The 21339-nt window shown below is 30.5% G+C and overlaps 3 protein-coding genes across 3 annotated transcripts; 1 reads left to right on the plus strand and 2 right to left on the minus strand.

Moving 5' to 3' along the window:
* The first annotated feature begins 309 nt into the window (after positions 1-309).
* LOC25484712 (elongation factor 1-alpha) lies at positions 310-1826 on the plus strand. The gene is made up of 2 exons (XM_013613654.2): positions 310-771; positions 864-1826. The coding sequence occupies exons 1-2, from the start codon at positions 310-312 to the stop codon at positions 1728-1730; spliced, it is 1329 nt and encodes a 442-aa protein (XP_013469108.1). The 3' UTR covers positions 1731-1826.
* Positions 1827-3594: 1768 nt separating this feature from the next.
* Positions 3595-6072, minus strand: LOC25484713 (mannan endo-1,4-beta-mannosidase 4). The gene is made up of 5 exons (XM_013613655.2): positions 5594-6072; positions 5123-5317; positions 4906-5028; positions 4475-4680; positions 3595-3949 (listed from the first exon to the last, which is right to left on the minus strand). The coding sequence occupies exons 1-5, from the start codon at positions 5924-5926 to the stop codon at positions 3595-3597; spliced, it is 1212 nt and encodes a 403-aa protein (XP_013469109.1). The 5' UTR covers positions 5927-6072.
* A 9415-nt stretch (positions 6073-15487) lies between these two features.
* LOC25484714 (mannan endo-1,4-beta-mannosidase 4) lies at positions 15488-19137 on the minus strand. The gene is made up of 5 exons (XM_013613656.3): positions 18924-19137; positions 18485-18679; positions 18075-18197; positions 16535-16740; positions 15488-15842 (listed from the first exon to the last, which is right to left on the minus strand). The coding sequence occupies exons 1-5, from the start codon at positions 19083-19085 to the stop codon at positions 15488-15490; spliced, it is 1041 nt and encodes a 346-aa protein (XP_013469110.2). The 5' UTR covers positions 19086-19137.
* Between the last annotated feature and the right edge of the window lie 2202 nt (positions 19138-21339).

A 21339-nucleotide genomic window follows, 5' to 3' on the forward strand; every position in this document is an offset into this window, starting at 1 on the left:
AATTTTTCCCCACACTTAGTGTACTTATTTGGTTACATAAAATCGTTAGATACTATTATTTTTGTTTTTGTTTGTTTTCTGCTTTTTCTTCTCTTTTCGAATATGCTGTATTGTTGTCACATTTGCATTTTTTGACTTGTTGTTAGTATAGTATATTTATTTTAGGGAAACGAAAATAGAAATATTGTGTTGGAAAAAATTGTTGTTTTTCCTTTATTGTAGTACTGTTGAAAAACATTTATTTTACTTATAACTTGTTTTTTGTGTTGAATTGGCAGATATTTTTTGTGATTTCAAGTTTAAGAAGTAATGGTTAAGGATAAAGTTCATATTAACGTTGTGGTTATTGGTCATGTTGACTCTGGGAAGTCAACTACTGCTGGTCATTTGATCTACAAACTTGGAGGTATTGAAAAGGATGTCATTGAGAGACTTGAGAAAGAAGCTACTGAGATAAACAAGCCATCGTTCAAGTATGCTTGGGTGCTCGACAAGCTCAAGGCCGAGCGTGAAAGAGGTATCACTATTGACATTTCTCTGTCAAAGTTTGAGACTACCAAGTACTACTGCACTCTCATTGATGCCCCCGGACACAGGGATTTCATTAAGAACATGATTACCGGGACGTCCCAAGCTGACTGTGCTGTTCTCGTCATTGATTCCACAACTGGTAGTTTTGAAGCTGGTTATTCTCAGGAAGGTCAGACCTCTGAACATGCTCTTCTTGCATTCGTTCTTGGTGTGCGCCAAATGATCTGCTGCTGCAACAAGGTATTTATATTTTCATCCTGTTTGAAGTTGTATTTCATTGTTTTTATATTTCATTTGTATAAGTACTAATTGTGTGCTATCTATATTGACAGATGGATGCCACTACACCCAAATACTCCAAGGATAGGTATGAAGAAATTGTGAAGGAATTTTCACCCTTTTTGATTGATGTTGGCTATAACCTAGATGAAATTCCATTTGTTCCCATCTCTGGTTTTGAGGGAGATAACATCATTGAACGCTCTACTAACCTTGACTGGTATAAGGGTCCCACCCTTCTTGAAGCTCTTGACCAAATCAAGGAGCCTAAGAGGCTATTAGACAAGCCTCTCCGATTACCACTTCAGGATGTCTACAAGATTGGAGGAATTGGAACTGTGCCTGTGGGACGGGTTGAGAGCGGTGTCTTGAAACCAGGAATGGCGGTGACTTTTGCCCCAACTGGGCTGAAAACTCTTGTGAATTCTATGGAGATGCACCATGAAAAGCTCAATGAGGCCCTTCCTGGTGACATTGTGGGATTTAATGTTCAGCATGGGTCTGTTAAGGATCTCCGGCGAGGCTATGTTGCCTCAGACTCCAAGCATGACCCAGCCACGGAGGCTGCTAAATTTACATCCCGTGTTATCATCACGAATCAAACTGGCCGGATTCAAAATGGCTATACACCTATTCTGGACTGCCACACCTCCCACGTTCCTGTCAAGTTTGCTAAGCTTGTTACCAAGTTTGACAGGTTTTCTGGTTTGGAAATCGAGAAGGAGCCCAAATTCTTGAAGAATGGTGATGCTGGTGTTGTTAAGATGATTCCCACCAAGTCCATGGTGGTAGAGGATTTTTCTACTTATCCTCCACTTGGCCGTTTTGCTGTCAGAGACATGCGTCAAACTGTGGCTGTTGGAGTCATCATGGTTGTGAAGAAGAAGGATCCTCATGCAGAAGGTAAGATCGCTAAGTAGGCATTGAAGAAGTGAATCTTGCAGGATGATCTGTCTAGGGAAGTCTATTGTATTTATTTACAATAATGGTCTTTGATCCATAGTATGCTATTTCTAGTCCAGTAAACTTGATTCAGGTTAAGTGTCAAGTCTGCACCGTCATCTCACAGCTTTTGTTCCAAGAACTGGCTTCTAGATTGATGGTGGCAGGCCGTTTCTTTTTCGTTTTTATGCTATGATTACTGTGTCTTGTGTGAATACTTGATTTTGTAAGCAGCAAATTTCCGGACCTGCTGATTTTCTTTTGAATATCAACTATTTATTTGTGTTTATTCCTTGTTGTGATGTTTTAAGTTTTTGCTGGGTCATGTCTCTGATTTTTGCTGGGTCAGGCATGTTTTTGAATGTCACTTGTTGCATAATCTCTTATCATTTGTTATTTGTGTCTAAAATTTACATTTGCCTAGTAGGAACCCCCACATTTACAGAAGTTATATTTGCCAAATGCCAATGTTATTATATTAGCATATACTGTAAATATTATACCTAGGTAATTAAACTGGACAGGACATTGAAACAGGAGGGAGGTATCAGTTCAAGTTATAAATGTCTGACGGGTGTCATGTTACTAGTATATTTTTATTTTTAATTACTAGTTTATACACCCGACGTTGTCCAGATTAGACATATGTACTCATGAGTCATGACATTTGGTGAATCTTGTTGGTGGTGTGGTAATAGTAAAGACATAAATCCGGTGCATTTTAATTTTAGGGACGGCATTTCAGAAACAGGACCAACGTTTTCTTGAATTTTACAAGTGCTGCATGGTAAAAAGATGCAGTAATAGTCCCCCTAAACAGGACCAACCTTTTTTTCCCCCTAAATGTAATACTGTTTTGAACTTGCCTTTGTTTGTATTTAACTTGCCTTGACCAATTTGTTGATGATGATTTGAGCTTTGCTAAAGATTTGCATTTTTAAGGGTTACTATTGAGAATGAGATTTTAGTAGCAGGTTTTCCAACGTCTACTGATTAAATGAACATTGAATTAATTATGTATATAGTTAAATGTTAAGGAATTTTGTTCTAACATTTCCAATTTAGCATTATTTTGTTTTGTGGCAAGTGAAAAATAACACCCAAATTTGTTGTACCAGAAGAGGTTTGGCTCTGGTTTATACTCAAAGTCTTTGCTGTAAATAATGAGTAATGAGTCACTGAAGACATAAGGATAAAAAATATTCACAGTTGATTGTGATCAAACTCATGTGTGATATAATTTTATGTCGCGACTTCTGAGTAAGCTTTGGTAGATTTAAGAGATGATATAGTTTTTGAAAAAAATAAAATAAAGTGATGCTAACCAAGATAAGGCCGTTGCATGTTACTACTGTACTTCCAAGTCACAGAGTAATAAAAACACCAGTTTCATCCTTCAATCTTTTAGATATTAGAACTTTCATAAAAGATGACTGTGTTTGATCTCAAACAGAGTTTTGGCTTGAAAAACTTATGGGAAATGTTTTGCATTGGCAGCTTGGCAGAAAGTACGCTATACTTTGCTCTCCCTGGTGACAATGGTGGTTGGTGTAATCCTCCTAGAGACCACATTTTGACATGTACATTATACTTTTGTTTACCGTCTTATTTTTCAATTTTTTTACATTAGAAATATATGGTGCTACTCTTTTATTAAAAAAAGACAACATGCCTTGAAACATTATTTCTTAGGCAAACACGACTCACGAGTAAGAATATTTATTTAACTTACATAAATTTGTTCTTCCATAAAATGTTCTTATTTTCTATGATATGGTGTGATATATTATATCATGCACATATTCTGATGGACAAAGAAATTGGATACTTTCTGCAATTCTACTATTTGATTTTTGACATTGTCACAGATTGTTGTTTGATGACCTCGGCAGTTGAAGGATTGTTCTCAAAAATGACTTCATAGCCATCTCCATAGGTATCCATTCCTTGAGACAGAAGTAGCCAGAAAATTCCACCTGCACATGAGCCTCCACTCATAGCACTTTTAGATATGGCATTGTATACTTTCTTAAAGTAACTATCCCTTATAGCTATGCTAAATCCAGGTGTCTTTGAAGACTTTCCAAACTCTTGTACAATAATGGGTTTTCCTAAAATAGTATTTGAGTCATGAAAATGAGCTTCTATCCATTTGTCAACAAATGCACTTTTGGCTGTCTCGTTTGAGCCTTGTAACCTACATTCATTCATATATAATCCAGATTGGTATTTTTTTTTTTATGTGAAAAAAATTAGGTTGATAAGATGATGCATCAGTCCAAAACGAGTTGATATTATGTTTGGATACTTATTGGAAAATTTAATAATGACATATTACTCTAAATGTGTGTTTTTATAAAAATATTCCATTCAAAATTGGTTTTCTCTCCAAAATTCTATTTATAGAGTGATAAAATATTTAAACATAACTTATCTTACTTCAAACTCAATACTAACCAAATTAATAATTTAAGCTCGTATTTGTTTCCATTTATAAGAGTTAACTATTTGACTAAAAAATTTATGTAAATATGACTCGGTTGGTAGAGACATTGTTATATGTTGAAGTTAGACGTTTGAAACTCAAATTTTTATTTATTCATCTCAAGAGATGAATTTATAGTCATTGAATTACATGAAAAAAACAATTTGGCCAAAATTTAAAAAGTTAAGTTTAATAAAAAAAAAAAAAAAGAGATTAGATGAATTTATATAGGATTACCATGTATCGGGGTATAAATGAATGGTTGCAAAATCAATTTGAGGAATTTGATTGTTGGAGATAAAATCAGTTCCAACCGGAAGAGAATTGGGATTGAATAGCTTCTTTTGTGGCATCGTTTCACCGTAGAACCCTTCAAGTCCTATTTCCAGCAAATGATTGCTATCAATGGATTTGACATAGGCCGCCATCTCAACAACCCAATTCTACAATAAATAATTAATAATATAAATTATGTGTCAAAAATTCATAGTAATTTGATTCCAATGACGACATTGTTAATGAATGACCATAAATATAAATATATGGGTTGTTAATGAAATTCATAGTAAAAGTCAAATGTTTCTAATTATATAACGATTGCGAATGATTGACAATCTTAAAAAAATAACACTGAAAGTGTATATGAACAAATAAAAATAAAAAAGGACCTGAATTGATTTTCCGGAGTCATTAAATATGCAACGAGGTTCATTCATAAGCTCCCATGCAAAAATGGTTGGGTCATCCTTATACAATACTCCATTAATGGTGTTCTTTCTTGTCAGCACAGCCTGCAATCATCAATCCATCCAAAATATTGTGATACCACACTTGAGTTATATATAAAATCATTAAAAATCCATACAGAATTATGTATGATGATACCTTAACATTGTTTTTGTAGTATTGCTTAACAAGAGGATTAATAAAGAAGTCATCTTCAATTTTGACATTTTGACCACGTTCTCTTGCCCACTGCACATATTTCTTTTTGCCTCCAAAATCATTCCAATTATTCACTAAGCTCAGTATAAGTTTCACTCCATATTTGTTTGCCTCTGATATCACAAAATCCAATCCCTACGTACACATGCAAATATTCAACGAAAAATCCAGCAAGTAAAATTGAAAATGATGTAAAAGTATAGTGGAGTAATAACACTTTTTATTTGTAGGAACACATTTTTTTTATATACTGTTTTTATAATGCGAGAGACACATTTTCATGCAACGTCAAAAAAAATACCACACAAAAGGTTTTAAATTTGTACATATCAAGCATTTACCCATTAAATATATATTACATTTAGAGAGCTTTTTATATAATTAAGCTAGTTACGAATCAAGAAATATTACCTTGAAGACATTTTCATCGTACTTGCCAGGAGAGATCTGAAGAGGTTTATAATCTCCATCGTTGAAAGCCAATGTTCTTCCCACATTTAAACCATGTTGAGAAGCTTGTTGAAAATTGGACGTGACCTTGACCCTTGTAGATGGGTCAGATGCCATTGTCATCAACCAGTAGGAATTGAATCCATTCACATAGTGTGTCTTTCCATTCAGAATAAAATGAGTACCTTTTCTTTGAACGAAACCGCCACCAACGTTAACTCTTTGGCAATTCCCATGTTGAAAAATAACCAACGACACTATGAAATACGTCAATAGTAAAATTTGGAACCCCATGACTTAATTTTGAATCACAATATCACAATAATCAAAATGTGTGTAGCTCACACCCAGTGTACGTAGTCCAATTTATAATCTTTGAAGAAAAATGTAGAAAGTTTATTTTCACCAATCAATACGCACAAACTAAGCAACTAATTAAACTCTCTGACCATACATAATATATATGTAATAGTTATTTTTATTAAACAGGTTCACATTAGAATTAGAATTAGGAAGAAAAACAAAATACTACCATTTCAATAGTATATATAAAGTAATGTTTTTGATGTCACGTGTCACTTCCACGTTTATTCTTAATATTTTTATTTTTTTCTATTTTTTTAAAACAGAATTATCTATTTGGACAAAACTTATATACAATACCTAGGGTTTCTGTTCAAACTGGTATCCAATAAAATCCTGACACATATGTTTTCATTCCAAATTGAACTAACGCTATGAGTGCTTCTCCGTTACTAAAACTAAATTAAAGTATTAAACTATACAATATTGGGTCACAAATTTGCATAGAGGGTTTGACACCAGGCAGGGAAGACATTAAAGGACATTGTGAGCAGCCACGGATATAGAGGCATAGTGGATTGGGGGCAACTGCCCCCGCCACTCGTCCGATTATGTTTATTAAAATTTTGATATTTTAATGATTGTCCTCTCTTAAAATAATAATTGCCTCATTAAATAGAAATTTATATCATAAAAAGGGTTTCGTGCATGAATTTTATAAAATCAAATGTGTAAATGCATTTGATGTGAAATTTTGAATAATTTCCACCATTCTTTTTTAATATAAAGACATGTAAAGAACAATTTTAACTTGTAGATGTTGACGAGTCTCTAATTTTTCTAATATATAATAGGATAGTGATTATAATCTCGATTATTTTGCTCAATGATAATGATGTTATTATTATATCATTTTTACATTGCTAAAAAATTTCTATATATAAATATTTATCATATAAAATCTTGCCTCGCAAGTCAACATTTTTGTATCACTCGCTGATTGTGAGTACTTCGTAGAACTTAAGGACATAGATACTATTGTCAAAGATTTCCACAACGGTGGCAGAATATCGTTAGGGAGTGGTGCATCAGATCCTGTACTGATAAAAATTTCTCTCCTCTGCTTTCCGCCGGTGCCAACGATGGTGGGTTTTCCAGTGAGACTCATCGATCTGATTACCTCGTTGTGTAAGATGGACCGGATAGCCATTGGTCGGAGGATGGGGAACCGACAGCGCCGGTGGTTGAGGAAATCAAACCCATTGTTGTTATTGGCGTTAACGGTGGTGTCGAGGTTGAAGGAGTGGTGAGGGTCAGAGGTTGGTGGAGTGGTGGGAACATAACTGCACCTTGAAATGTTTGTTTAATTGATCGGGTTGAGTACAAGAACCGTCTTTTTTTTTTACGGAGAAAGTATAGAAGCAACGCCGTTAGGTTTGAGTTGGAATAATTGAAACGTGTCAGATTTTTATTGGCGACCAATAGGAACAATACATAGTGTACTATGTATAAGTCTCGCCCTAACTATTTAACATAATTATCTCAACAAACTGCATATATTGCTTTGATCTTATCCAAAAATATATTTTATTTACAGTTTTAATTAATTTTTAAAATTTCACATGGCATAAATATCTCAACAAACTCATAATAAATCTTATCTTTAAATCCTAACTTTTATGAAGACTTCAATTGGTTATTACTTTATCTTTTATGAATGTATTCGATTCAAACTTCAACTATAAATAAAAGGTTTTCTTCAACAAAACAAAAAAAAAAAACTATAAACAAAAGATTTCTCAACTAATCACCCGATCACAAATTTAAGCACATACAGAGAGACCCATCTCTAAATCTAACCTTTTTCATTCTCCGTAAACATCTTACATATACTTTGTTTTTAAAGATATTTTTACATATACTTTTAGGTTTAAATTTATATAATATTTCAATATCAATCGCTTCCATGATTTGTTATTTTTTTTTTCTTTTTTTTCCAAGACATGCTTTTCAAAGTCATCCTTTTCTTTTTTCCTTCAAAAAAAAAAAGTCATCCTATAAAGATTCAACAAATGAATTCATATTTAATTTTTCAAGCTACTACGTTACCATATGAAAACTATACATTTATATTGAATTTTTTTCGTGATAAACACTATTTTTCTGTTGTTCTCTTTAATAATATTTATGGTTGCCTTTTCAACAATTCAAACTTTGAATTGCTCAAATATCTGCCATACAATCTTATTATATACGTTATTTCTAAATGTATATAATAAAATCATACATAAAAATCCTATAGACAAAGTGTATGAAAATACTTAAATTTATGAATTCATAAATTTCTTAATGGGCAATATTTGAGACTGAAAAGTCTCTCTCGGTGATTCAGATCGTCCAAAAATTATGTCATTTCATTTTCAACTTTATTGATATAACTCTTTTGTGATATCCGAATAATCCCTTGAGAAGAATCTCTAAGTATTGAAATGCCTAATACAAAAGAGGTGTCCCCAGGATCTTTCATCACTAACTTTTGTTAGAGATTTTGGTTTCACATAACAAACATATATCATCGTTGATTGAATAAAATAAAATTGACATATTAAACTAGAAATATAAAATTACTTCCAATGAACTTGCTAAATCCACAATTCTCCATAATATTATCTCAAAAGCAAATAAGACAATTACTTTATGAGAATTTTTGCCAACACTAAAGAGACAAATTTCTTAACTTATAAGTGGATTTCATGACCATGCAAACCGTTTAATTTGTATCAATTGACACAAAAGTTTTATTCAGATGCACCATATTGTATCGTTAATGTCACCATTAAGAAACACTATATTGAAATCCATCTTATGCAGCTCCAAATTTATAATAAGCAAACTAGTATTATGACTGTCCTAATAAAGTCTTTCAATTAAACTAAATAGAATTTCTCTTTTCAGTCAATTCTTAATGACACTAGAATCCCTAATTCTTGAGGGTGTTGAGTTTGATCTAGATGAAATAGTTTCTTAACTTGATTGAGAGGTAGAACAATAATGTCCTCATGAGGATCCAAATATACTATAATAATAGTAACTATATGAATTAGTTTAGAACTAATTCTTCCTCATTCAATTTTGTTCTATTACCATATATCTCCCCCAAACTCAATATCCTCAAAAAAACTTAACAATTTATGTCTCAAAATTTCCTTAATTTGTGGGACGAAAAACTTATAGTTTTCAAATCCTTCAAAAATATAGTATGTCACAAATCATAACTGAATTGACTCTAAAAATTGAATTTAAAAGACACGTTGAATCATCATTTGTAAATAAAAATCAAAATATCTTGATTTATTCAAAGAGAAATTAAAACAAAAATTCATTCAAATAATGATTCACCAAATTGTCTTTTAAATACAAAAATAAGCTAGTAACGACAATCTAAAATTGGTTTAAAAATGAATAAAGCAATCTTTTTTCGAATTTGTCCATTCTAAATTGATATATCTTTCAATATCATTGGACATAAGTCAGTCAAGATTACTTTTCTTTATTTGCCCTTATCTTTTGAGGTATATTCCGAATGAGCACTATTTTATTTTCTCTTGCTTCAGCTTTTCTTTATTTGCACACTTTATGAATTGATCATTCAAAAGATCATTTCTAACTATAACAATTATAAACTTAATTGTGCAAATAGAATATTAAATGCTGAATTTTCGAACAAGTCAACTGATAGTCGAAATTATAGTGTTTCAGCAAGATTAAATATTTACATAATGTGCTCATAATATTTTCTTTGCTTAATAATCTTAATAGAATACTCACTCTCCAATGAGAGATTGTCTTTCTCTGTATTGCTTAAAAAACATCATAGTTTAAACAAAGGAAATATGACCAAAAAAAAATCATCTTAAACAGCACCTCTAATATATATATGATATTTTAGCTTTATGATCACACGTGACCTATGAAATTTAGTGTATACTCACTTGTCAAACTTGATTCTCACATTAGGTACTGAATTTGTGAAAGAATGTGAGTTTCACCATCCTTATCTAAGGTCTAGATCTAAGAACAATATCAATGTTCTTCTTTAAATCCTAAAAATTAGAATTTTAAGAGTTAAAAAATTTAATTCAAATTAGCAGATACCCAAACTATATTAGCTTAAAGAGAACAAGAGTAGCCAAATGTACTCACCAAAATACCTATTGCACTATCAATATCAAGTCTTTAAACAATAATATCAATTGCTAGTAGTATTTTACAGCATTGATCAAACAATGACAATTTACTTTGACAAAGATTAAATTCTTATAATTGTCATATGTTTAGAATCACATGTGTGGATGTAAACTCTTAAATACTAGAATGAGTTTACATTCACACAACTTTAGTAGACATGTCAAAATTAATTAATTATAAGACATGCACAATTGTTATTTATTTGTAAATTAAAAGACAAAAAACAAGATACCAAGCGCACCATATATTAAAACACAATCTTTTGATTGCTAAGAATTAATTGCAAGCGGTACTCTCAATGCAATGATCAAATATTGGTAATAAGTCATGTCAGATAATGAATGCATTTTGACATCCTCATTACCCGCATGAAAAACTTAAGAAGTCTTGTAAGATAATGGGTGTCTTTTGACATCCTCATTACCCACATGAAAAATGTAAGAATTACCACATATTTAACATCACAAGTTGTAAATTAAATGACCAAACAACAAGATACCAAATCACCATTAAAACACAATCTTTTGATTGCTAAGAATTAACTGCAAACGGTAATTTCAATGCAATGATCAAATATGGTAATAAGTCCTGTCAGATAATGGGTGCCTTTTGACATCCTCATTATCCACATGGATGAAAAGAAGTCCTGTCAGATAATGGGTGTCTTTTGACATCCTCATTATCCACATGAAAAAACTTAATAATTATCGCATATTTACCATCGCAAGTATGTAATTATCCGGTCAAACTGTGCCTTCCTTTTAGCCGACTAAAACAGCTCGCATGAACAATTACATACTACATCTTTTGTAATTCCAACTGAATCAAATCTACGCAACAGAGGTTACTTTTGCAACTTGTTGTTTCAACCAACTCAACCAAAATTACTAGACATTTTAATAAATAAATTTAAATGAAAATGGTCTTAAATTTACATGTTAGATGGGAAATATCTTAAATTTACGAGGCACTATCGACATAATGTAGGTCGCCGAATTAGTTCATTATGCTGCTGAGTAACCATATTCAACAACTCTTAAGTGTGAAAACAAATTCACAATAATTGAAAATAAAAATAAAAATGCAAGTCCCAAAAACAACACCAACGTGTGTATGACAATGCATTTACAAATATCACATAAAAGCGACAACAAACATAGCATGAAAATCATCCAAATTGCATGATTAACAAATATATTATTGTAGAAACTTAATAACAATAAACTCTAACATCATAATCATGCTATAAGAAAAATATTCAATTTCAAACCAAAAGAAAATTGAATCTTATATACACAGAAATATTCATGTCACAATTGATTCATATATACCAATTGATTCTTTAAATAAAATAATGAATAACTCTATACTCAATTATTTCCTAAATAAGGAAATATACTTTATGTTTATAAATAAACAAACAAAACTAGAATTATTATATCTCAAATTTTAAAGAACCAAATTCTTACCTTATGTACAAAAAAGAAAAAATGTTCATAATATTTTGAGATTCATTATTAAAAGGCAATAAATATATCATAAATATATTTTAATTTTTTTTTTAATATAGAATCAAATCACCAAAATCAAAAATAAAATCCAAATATTTGTCACTGCCATATTCAAATCCTTATTTTATTTAGGAAACCGACAATCAAATGCAAATAAATTCAAAAGCATACACAATTGATTTCACAAATTTGAAATATGCAAAATGCATACTTCTAAAACTTCAAGTATGTGATTTCAATTGCATTAATGAATGTATCCTGCTTTTGGAAACTGCAGCAAACCAAAATCATATCCCAAAATAAAAAAAAACAGCTCACACAAATATGTTGGTGGACGAAAACACAAGCAATTGAATCAAGTTTCTCGTTGCTTCATATTCCAAAATCAACACTTTACTTTTATGACATTCACTTACCGATCAAAATATTTGATTTTAAATTACACAAAATAAAAAATAAAAAAAAATCCATGACCAAACAACACTAAAGCAAAGTCATTGAAAAATACTCCTTCCGTTTCAAAATATAAGCAAAATTCACTTTTTAGGTTCATTCATTTAATGATGTATATAGTTTATAATATGGACCACATACATCATTAAATGAATGAACTTAAAAAATGAATTTTGCTTATATTTTAAAACGGAGGGAGTAAGAGCCAGCAAATTAACAAAAGAAACTTTATATCTTTGTATTTCAAATTCAAGAGAAAACATAATTGATGATTCAAGAGAAAACCATAATCAAAGATCATAAACTCACATTATATCAAATATATATGTTACCGGAACTTACTTGTACCAATATTAATTGCAAAACAACTTGATCCACCGAAACTCTATTCAGTCATATGATTATCACTTAATACTAGCAAAGTTCCCAAATAAAATAGGTTTCATGCGAAATAGGAAAGAACATAAAATCCATTCAAAAACAAAACCCTTATTTCTTTAACCAACTGAAAAAACTAGTGAGTGAAATTGAAGCCAAAAATAAACACCAGAAATTGAACGACAGTGTATATAGAGCAAACGAAATTCCAATACACCGATCGTGATCTCCGGCAATCAAAACAAAAAAAACGTGTAAACACCATGAATTTTCAATATATTGATATGCGGGTGGGTGAGGGAAAGAATTTCCCGAAAGATACTTTTAAATCATTAGATCAAATAATGACTATGATAATATCATAGTCTCTCAACATTAAATTCTTTTTCTATTATCTTCCATCATCATTTTCTCTCCCCTCCATCCATGTCTCTACTCACTCACCACCACCACCAACAACAACAATAACAACAACAACCTCTCAAAATCCATTTGTTCCTCCCAACACTATATTTTTTTACACTATCTTTCACCATCTTTGTTTCTCCTATGTGTCATGTCCTCCCTTCCCTCACCACCATCACTACCGCCACCAGCAACCTCAAAAGTTAAATTTCACCTGGTTACCACCGTAGTTCCTAATACAATAGCTTTAATCACCATTTTAAAAAACAAAAATATCTCAGGTTAACAATTTCTAGCATTTTTGTAAAATGACCCAAATCCAAATTCACAACAGTTCACATTCTCCGTCTAAGATCTGAAGAAAATCAAAAGATCTGTTCAACATAGATGAGGCACGTTTATATTTGTTCCCCTTTGCTGGATTAAGCAACTTTAAAGAATATTAAACAGCATATAAAAGAATCAATTGAAAGAATCAATGAGTTTTTAGAAATTAATGGGTTTTTACTTTTTAGAAATTTAACAGTTAATTATATTCATTTTCATTTTTGTTTTCAGAATCAGAAATTAATAGATTTGTTCTAATTCAAGAGAGGCTCGAATTGGACATGCAATAGAGGTTAAAGTTATTGATGGTGGTGTAGATTAATTGCTGGTTTTAAAATCTGAGGTTGAAGACAATGCAAAGAAATAATATAGTAATGGCAGACCATCATAAAATCTGTGCTCCTCTTTAATCTAATGACCAAAAAAAAAAGGTTAAAATATGGTTTTGGTCCCTGCAAATATGTCTCGTTTTGGTTTTAGTCCCTGCAAAAAATTTTTGTTGTTTTTGGTCCCTGCAAATATGTCTCATTTTGGTTTTGGTCCCTGGCTCCACTTTTGTGATAATTTGCACACGTGGCACATGATGACTGAACCATTTATTAGAGAAATAGTCCCTGCAAAATCTTTTGATTTTGTAAAAGGTCCCTGCAAAATATTTTGTTTTTGGAAATAGTCCCTGCAGGGACTATTTCCAAAAAAATAATATTTTGCAGGGACCAAAAACAACAATTTTTTTTTACAGGGACTAAAACCAAAACGAGGCATATTTGCAGGGACCAAAACCATATTTTAGCCAAAAAAAAATTTCCATGGTAAAAAAATATTTCCCTCACCCACCCTAAATGCCACCTGATATGCGTGTGTACAGACCAAAAAGTTCACATCACAAAAAATTCACAAAACTCAATCAATTTAACAACAAAAATGCTAAATGGTGCGAAAGGATATTCGCACAAAACACACGAATGGATGTAAAACCTTTGAATTGCTACGTGTGTTTTTGTCAAATTTAATCTCAATTGAAGACATGCCTTTTAACTACACCTCTAATATAATTTTATATTGATGTAGCATAATCCTAGTCCTTCTTCTATCTCTCGTTTGACACCAATAGTGGCTTCTTGTAACAGTTATATCCAACTTCTACCTGTTTTACTTTTCACTCTACTTTTTCATTTTTAATTTAACTTTTTGATTATTCATTCCAAAAAAAGAAGCTGGGTTGTTGTAGTTCTGAAGAGCATGCACGTGGATGAAGTTTCATAGGAGAAGAAAATGAATAGAATGAAGGGTCCTTATTATGATCAATTAGATGAAGAAATTCCACCGTCAAAAAGAAAAGAAAATTCCCAAGCGGTTATATTAACTTTTCTGTTATTTAAAAAATTTACAAGTGGGATGAGTAGGACAAAATAAATCACAAGAGTTTGTAGGATAAAAAATTTACAAGTATTTTCGTTGAATTTGCGCGACAAGTTTATCGTGCGATATAGCACTTCTCATTTAATAAATCAAACATGAAGACTCGCTCTGATACCACTTGTTAGAAATCCAAGTCTTAATAAAATAGATTTCATAAAACATGTTCAACAATTATTAATCAACAGCGGAAGCAAACAAAATATTGAACATGATCAGATCTACGACATGTTTGATTTATCAAACATATTAAGAATTAGGGTATTAGGAATACCTGAATGAAACTTTGATGACAATCCTCTCAACAACAATGATGGAGAAACCATGATCTGAAATACACAACATACGTTAGCGGCAGCTAATTTGGTTCTTCTTCAACCGGTACCTTTATGCTTCAAGTTTTCTTTAGATGGGGAGAAGAACGAGTTTGTCGTGTACGGTGTATTGGGAACCATAGCCTCTTTTATATTGGATGGTCATTAGGTTTCCCATTATTCCGTTAATGGGTCATCCGGACATCATTGAGTTCATATCAACTAATTAAATATTTAATTAATTATCCAATTAGAAATCTAATAGCCTTATTACTTAATTTGATCACTAATCAACTAAGGCCCACAATTGATAAATAATTAATATAATTATTGTTACAATATTTGTCCGATAATGATATTGAAATATAATAAAGAATAAAATATTTCAACATGATAAACGTTAATTTATATTGAAGCTATATTAGACTCTTATTTTGATGGATAAGGAAAATGGATTGGTTCTGTAAAAAGAAAAATGGGTACTTTCTGCAATTCTACTATTTGATTTTTGACATTGTCACAGATTGTTGTTTGATGACCTCGGCAGTTGAAGGATTGTTCTCAAAAATGACTTCATTTCCATCTCCATAGCTATCCATTCCTTGAGACATGAGTTGCCAGAAAATTCCACCTGCACATGAGCCTCCACTCATAGCACTTGTAGCTATGGCATTGTATACTTTCTTGAAGTAATTATCCCTTATAGCTACGGTAAATCCAGGTGACTTTGAAGACTTTCCAAACTCTTGTACAATAATGGGCTTCCCTAAAATAGTGTTTGAGTCCTTAAAATGAGCTTCTATCCATTTGTCAACAAATGCACTTTTGGCTCTCTCGTTTGAGCCTTGTAACCTGCATCATTCATATATAATCCATATTGGTATTCTTTTTATGTGAAAAAATTAGGTTGATAAGATTGTGCAATATCCAAGACAAGTTGATATTGTGTTTGGATACTTACTGGAAAATTTAATAATTACATACATTTTACTCCAAATGTGTGATTTTACAAAAATATTCCATTCAAAATTGATTTTCTCTCAAAAATTCTATTTGTAGAGTGATAAAATATTTAAACATAACTTATCTTTCTTCAAACTCAATACTAACCAAATTAATAATTTAATACTTTATCCGTTTCAAAATGCATATCGCAGTCAATCAGTTCACATATGTAAATGCACAACTTTGACCGTTAATATCTTTAATTATCTAAAGTAAAAAATTATAAAAATTTAATATTTTATAAATATTTATCGAAACAAATCGAAGAACATCTTACATGATAACATTTGTATTTATATGTTAGTTAAAAAGTATGGTAACAGTAAGTCATGTGAATAGTGCACATTATAAAAATGCGACATGTATTTTGAAATAATTTAAGTTTGTTTCTGTTCACATTTATAAGAGTTAACTATTTGACTAAAAAGTCTATGTAAATTAAATTCAGTTGATAGAGACGTTGTTATATGTTAAAGTCGACGTTTGAAACTCAGATTTTTTATTTATTCATCTCAAGAGATGAATTTATAAAGGATTACCATGTATCGGGGTATAAATGAATGGTTGCAAAATCGATTTGAGGAATTTGATTGTTCGAGATAAAATCAGTTCCAACGGGAAAAGAATTGGGATTGAATAGTTTCTTTTGTGGCATTGTTTCACCGTAGAACCCTTCAAGCCCTATTTCCAGCAAATGATTTCTATCAATGAATTTGACATAGGCCGCCATCTCACCAACCCAATTCTACAATAAATAATTAATACAAATCAGGTCAAAAATTCATAGTAACTTGATTTCAATGACATTATTAATGAATGACCATAGAGGTAAATATATGGGTTGTGCTAACATGTGTTTAAGGCACAAGTTAAGAATTCTATAAATAGTAATTTATAAGGATATTTAGTAAAAGTATTATTCTTTCTCTCTTTCTTTTTTATAAAAAAAATAAAAATAAATAGAGATTATTACTTTTTCCATCATTAATTTTTGCAAATGTGCTTTTAAGTTTTAACTAATCATGCAACTGTTACATGTTTCTTTGTCTTAGAGAAATGCATATCTATATGGACGTCTCATATATATCTGGTCCAAAAGTAGACCTTACTATTTTTAATAAAAAAAATTAAAAATATATTTTAATTATTCCCTAATTTTTATTATTATAATTTCATTTCTTACTAAAAATGGTAAGATCCCACCTTTGGGCAATTTTTCAAAAAACCATATTAGATTGAGTATTTTATAATGCAAGTATACTACAAATACCTAGTAAAAATAAAAATAAAGTACAACTAATGTATACTCTCACTTTTTAAGGATATAATTAAATGAAAAAAAAATCAATTATTTCTTACTTTTTTAAAACAACTAATTAAACCATTGAAACAAAAAATAATAACCATCCAAATTTAAAGATATATATATATATATATATATATATATATATATATATATATATATATATATATATATATATATATATATATATACACACACACACACCATCATATAATACAACTCAAAAGTTAACTACCAATTAATTACTTTTTGATCAAACAACTTTTTAGACATTTTTAGATTTAACAACTCAATTTTTTAAAAAAATTTATTTAAATTTAAGCTACACCATAATTATAGGAAAATTGAAAACTAACTACCTATTTTTGTGTAGTTCTACAGCACATTTATATATCATTAACAACATATATTTTTCAATAAGAAAAAAAATTAAAAACACATAAATTAAATATTCAAAGTAAAATTTAATTAATTTGGATAAAATAGATATTATAAAACAACATAAATAAAGTCATAAAATTAAAGTAGATATTACAAGATAAAAAATATGGATAGACGGACATGTTCAATCGTTTTGCTGGTATATATAGTACGACCTTTTATAATTTTGAGAAAGACACACACGAAAGGCTTGTTTTAATATGTAGAGCAAACAGAAAGGAAATATGATTATAATAAAAATCAAACGTTTTTAATTATATGATGGTTGTGAATGATTGACAATTTTAAAAAAAAAAATTACACTGACAGTGTATATGAACTAAATAAAAAAGGACCTGAATTGATTTTCCAGAGTCATTATTTATGCAACGAGGTTCATTCATAAGCTCCCATGCAAAAATAGTTGGATCATCTTTGTATAATACCCCGTTTATGGTGTTCTTTCTTGTCAGCACGGCCTGCAATCATCAATCCATCCAAAATACTATGTTACCAAAGTTTTGAGTAATATATAAAATCATTAACAATCCATAAATTAAAAGTGTTTCTGAGTTATCCACTTACTATTGTAAAAAAAAAAAAAAAAATTGCATCTGTTAAACTTAGTTGTTAAAAAAGCCTCCTATACTAAAACTTGTTTCAGGACCAACTTTTTATTAAAATTATTGGATCGACCGGATAAATGAGAGATGAAAATATATAGAGCTAACGGTAGAAGATATAGAGAAATAAAGAATTATGATACCTTAACATTGTTTTTGTAGTATTGCTTAACAAGAGGGTTAATAAAGAAGTCATCTTCAATTTTGACATTTTGACCACGTTCTCTTGCCCACTGCACATATTTCTTTTTGCCTCCAAAATCATTCCAATTATTCACTAAGCTCAGTATAAGTTTCACTCCATATTTTCTTGCCTCTGATATCACAAAATCCAAACCCTACATACACATGCAAGTATTCAACGAAAAATCCAGCAAGTAAAATATGAAATAATGTAGAAGTATAGTGCAGTAATAACACATTTTTTATATACTAATTTTTTTATAAGGGGAGAGACACATTTTCAGGCAACGTCAAAAAAATACCACCACAAAAGGTTTTAAATTTGTACATATCAAGCATTTACCCATCAAATCAAAGAGAGATTTTTATATAATTTAGATAGTAATCAAGAAACATTACCTTGAAGACATTTTCATCATAAGAACCAGGAGAAATTTGAAGAGGTTTAGAATCTCCATCGTTGAAAGCCCATGTTCTTCCCACATTTAAACCATGTTGAGAAGCTTGTTGAAAATTGGACGTGACCTTGACCCTTGTAGATGGGTCAGATGCCATTGTCATCAACCAGTAGGAATTGAATCCATTCAAGTAATATGGCTTCCCATTTAAAATAAAATGAGTGCCTTTTCTTTGAACGAAACCGGCACCAACGTTAACTCTTTGGCCGTTGCCATGTTGAACAATAACCAGCGACACTAGGAAATACATCAATAGTAAAATTTGGAACCCCATGACTTAATTTTGAATCACAATAATCAAAATGTGTGTAGCTCACACTCAGTGTATGTATTCCAATTTATAATCTTTGAAGAAAAATGTAGAAAGTTTATTTTCACCAATCAATACGCACAAACTAAGCAACTAATTAAACTCTCTGACCATACATAATATATATGTAATAGTTATTTTTATTAAACAGTAGTTCACATTAGAATTAGGAAGAAAAATAAAATACTACCAATTAATTAAAACCAAAAGTATATTGGTCTTCACAAAAATTCTCACTGACATTTTTTTAAAACATTCTTTTTGCAACAAAAAAGAAGAAGTTGTTTTTTTTGTTTTTCCTGTAGAAGAGGCCTACTTTATTAACTCAATGGATGTGATTAATAGAAGTTAGTTTTTTTTTTTTTTTTTAAGGTATAGGAGTTACTTTTTAGTATATGCCAATTTATTTAAATCAATATATTAAAACACGTCAAATGGGCATTTAATTTTTTAAACTAAAAATCAGATTAGCAAATCTTGAAGCACTTATTAGTTATTAAAGACTTAAAAAGAAAATAACTGATAAATTATATATAGAAAATGTTGTTTATTAATGATTCAATATGTCGAATACACAATTTTAAGATAACATTTTCATTTTTAACTTTTTAAGAAATACCTAAATGACATTTGTCAGTATTTTTCTTAAACAAAATCAATAAATGTTTTCGTCTTTGATAAATATATTTTTTTCTTTTAGAGTGCAAGGCCATTTTTGAGACATGACTCAAGTGATTCAACCGATAAAAATGTTGAAATTGTTAGATCGAATGTTGTGATCGGGTTTTAAACTCCGGCTACTCTACTTGTGTAAATGAGTTTCCAATATTCATTGTTATTTCGTCTATTTAAAAAAAATGAATGCATTTTCTTAAGGATGGAAACGAATGTAAGGATTTATAAAAATATATAACTAGAGTATTTGTTTTCTTATAACAAAAATGTCAAATATATATAGTAAACAACAATGGTTAGATCTAGCGTTAAGTGTGTTTGGAGGAGAGTAGTACTAGAATGAAGGATCTCGTAAAAAATTCTTGTGTTGTGTTGCACCTCTCCCACCCTTTTTATTTCACAAAAAAAAAATGGTTAGATCAAGCGGAAAGGTTAGATTCTCATATCCTACGCATTCTAAATAAAACTACCTCAAGTAGAGAAACCTACGAAGAAGAAGAAGAAGAAAAGTTAAATAATATGAATCAAGATGGACATATTATTTTAAAACCACTCCTATATTATTTTGGATTATATAATCGTTTATAAATTCTGTAATAACTTCTGCTCTAGAGGGTTTAACATATTTTAAATTATATAATTCGAACTAGTCAGATACATATTTTTTCTATGGTTTACGACATACAAAAACTTCTATAAATTGTTGTATTCATTTGATTCATTCTATGTTTAATGATTTTTAAAAAATTTCCGCATTATGTAATCCAAACTCTGTCAAACCCTCTAAACCTCAAGTTTTAACACAACCTAAGAAAGTTTCAGATTGTATAATCCAAAAAATCATGAGAATGAATTCAGATTATATCTAATCATTTATTTTTGCATTGCACCCTTGCAAGTAACTTGTGGTTTAATGTGTGGAATTGGTTAGGCATTTCATCAGTGTTATCAGGTGATCTTCGACACCACTTTATTCAGTTCACCAAGATGGCGGCTATGCCTCACTTTACTCACCATTACCTTTTCATTATTTGGTTCGCAACTGTTTGAATGATTTGGAAGGATCGCAACAACCGTGTATTCCAAAATTCGGCTTCTAATCCTTTAACGTCTATTGAAAAAATTCAATGTTTGTCATTCTTATGGTTGAAAACTAAACAGGTTAATTTTGTTTATAGTTACCACGACTGGTGTAACCAGCCACTTCTTTGTATTGGTGTTAGGGTGTAATCTTTATTATTCTTGGTTGGTGCTCCTTTTGTAGCACTTTGACTTTGTAAATATTTAGTGGTGATTTTTCTATTGCACACCTTGTGCGGGAGAGTCTACCGTTGTGTTTGAATATCATTTTCATTTGTTCAAAAAAAAGATT

Source organism: Medicago truncatula, chromosome 1 (genome assembly GCF_003473485.1).
Source record: "Medicago truncatula cultivar Jemalong A17 chromosome 1, MtrunA17r5.0-ANR, whole genome shotgun sequence".
In the NCBI taxonomy this organism is placed as follows: Eukaryota; Viridiplantae; Streptophyta; class Magnoliopsida; order Fabales; family Fabaceae; genus Medicago; species Medicago truncatula.

Excerpts from the sequence above, each read along its gene's own strand:
- LOC25484714 (XM_013613656.3), bottom strand. The coding sequence starts at position 19,085 with ATGACAATGGCATCTGACCCATCTACAAGGGTCAAGGTCACGTCCAAT. Across the intron at positions 16,741-18,074 it reads ACTCTGGAAAATCAATTCAG|AATTGGGTTGGTGAGATGGC; the intron begins GTCCTTTTTTAT and ends TATTTATTGTAG. Across the intron at positions 15,843-16,534 it reads CATTTATACCCCGATACATG|GTTACAAGGCTCAAACGAGA; the intron begins GTAATCCTTTAT and ends TGAATGATGCAG.
- LOC25484713 (XM_013613655.2), bottom strand. The coding sequence starts at position 5,926 with ATGGGGTTCCAAATTTTACTATTGACGTATTTCATAGTGTCGTTGGTT. Across the intron at positions 5,029-5,122 it reads ACTACAAAAACAATGTTAAG|GCTGTGCTGACAAGAAAGAA; the intron begins GTATCATCATAC and ends TGATGATTGCAG. Across the intron at positions 3,950-4,474 it reads CATTTATACCCCGATACATG|GTTACAAGGCTCAAACGAGA; the intron begins GTAATCCTATAT and ends GAATGAATGTAG.
- LOC25484712 (XM_013613654.2), top strand. The coding sequence starts at position 310 with ATGGTTAAGGATAAAGTTCATATTAACGTTGTGGTTATTGGTCATGTT. Across the intron at positions 772-863 it reads TGATCTGCTGCTGCAACAAG|ATGGATGCCACTACACCCAA; the intron begins GTATTTATATTT and ends CTATATTGACAG.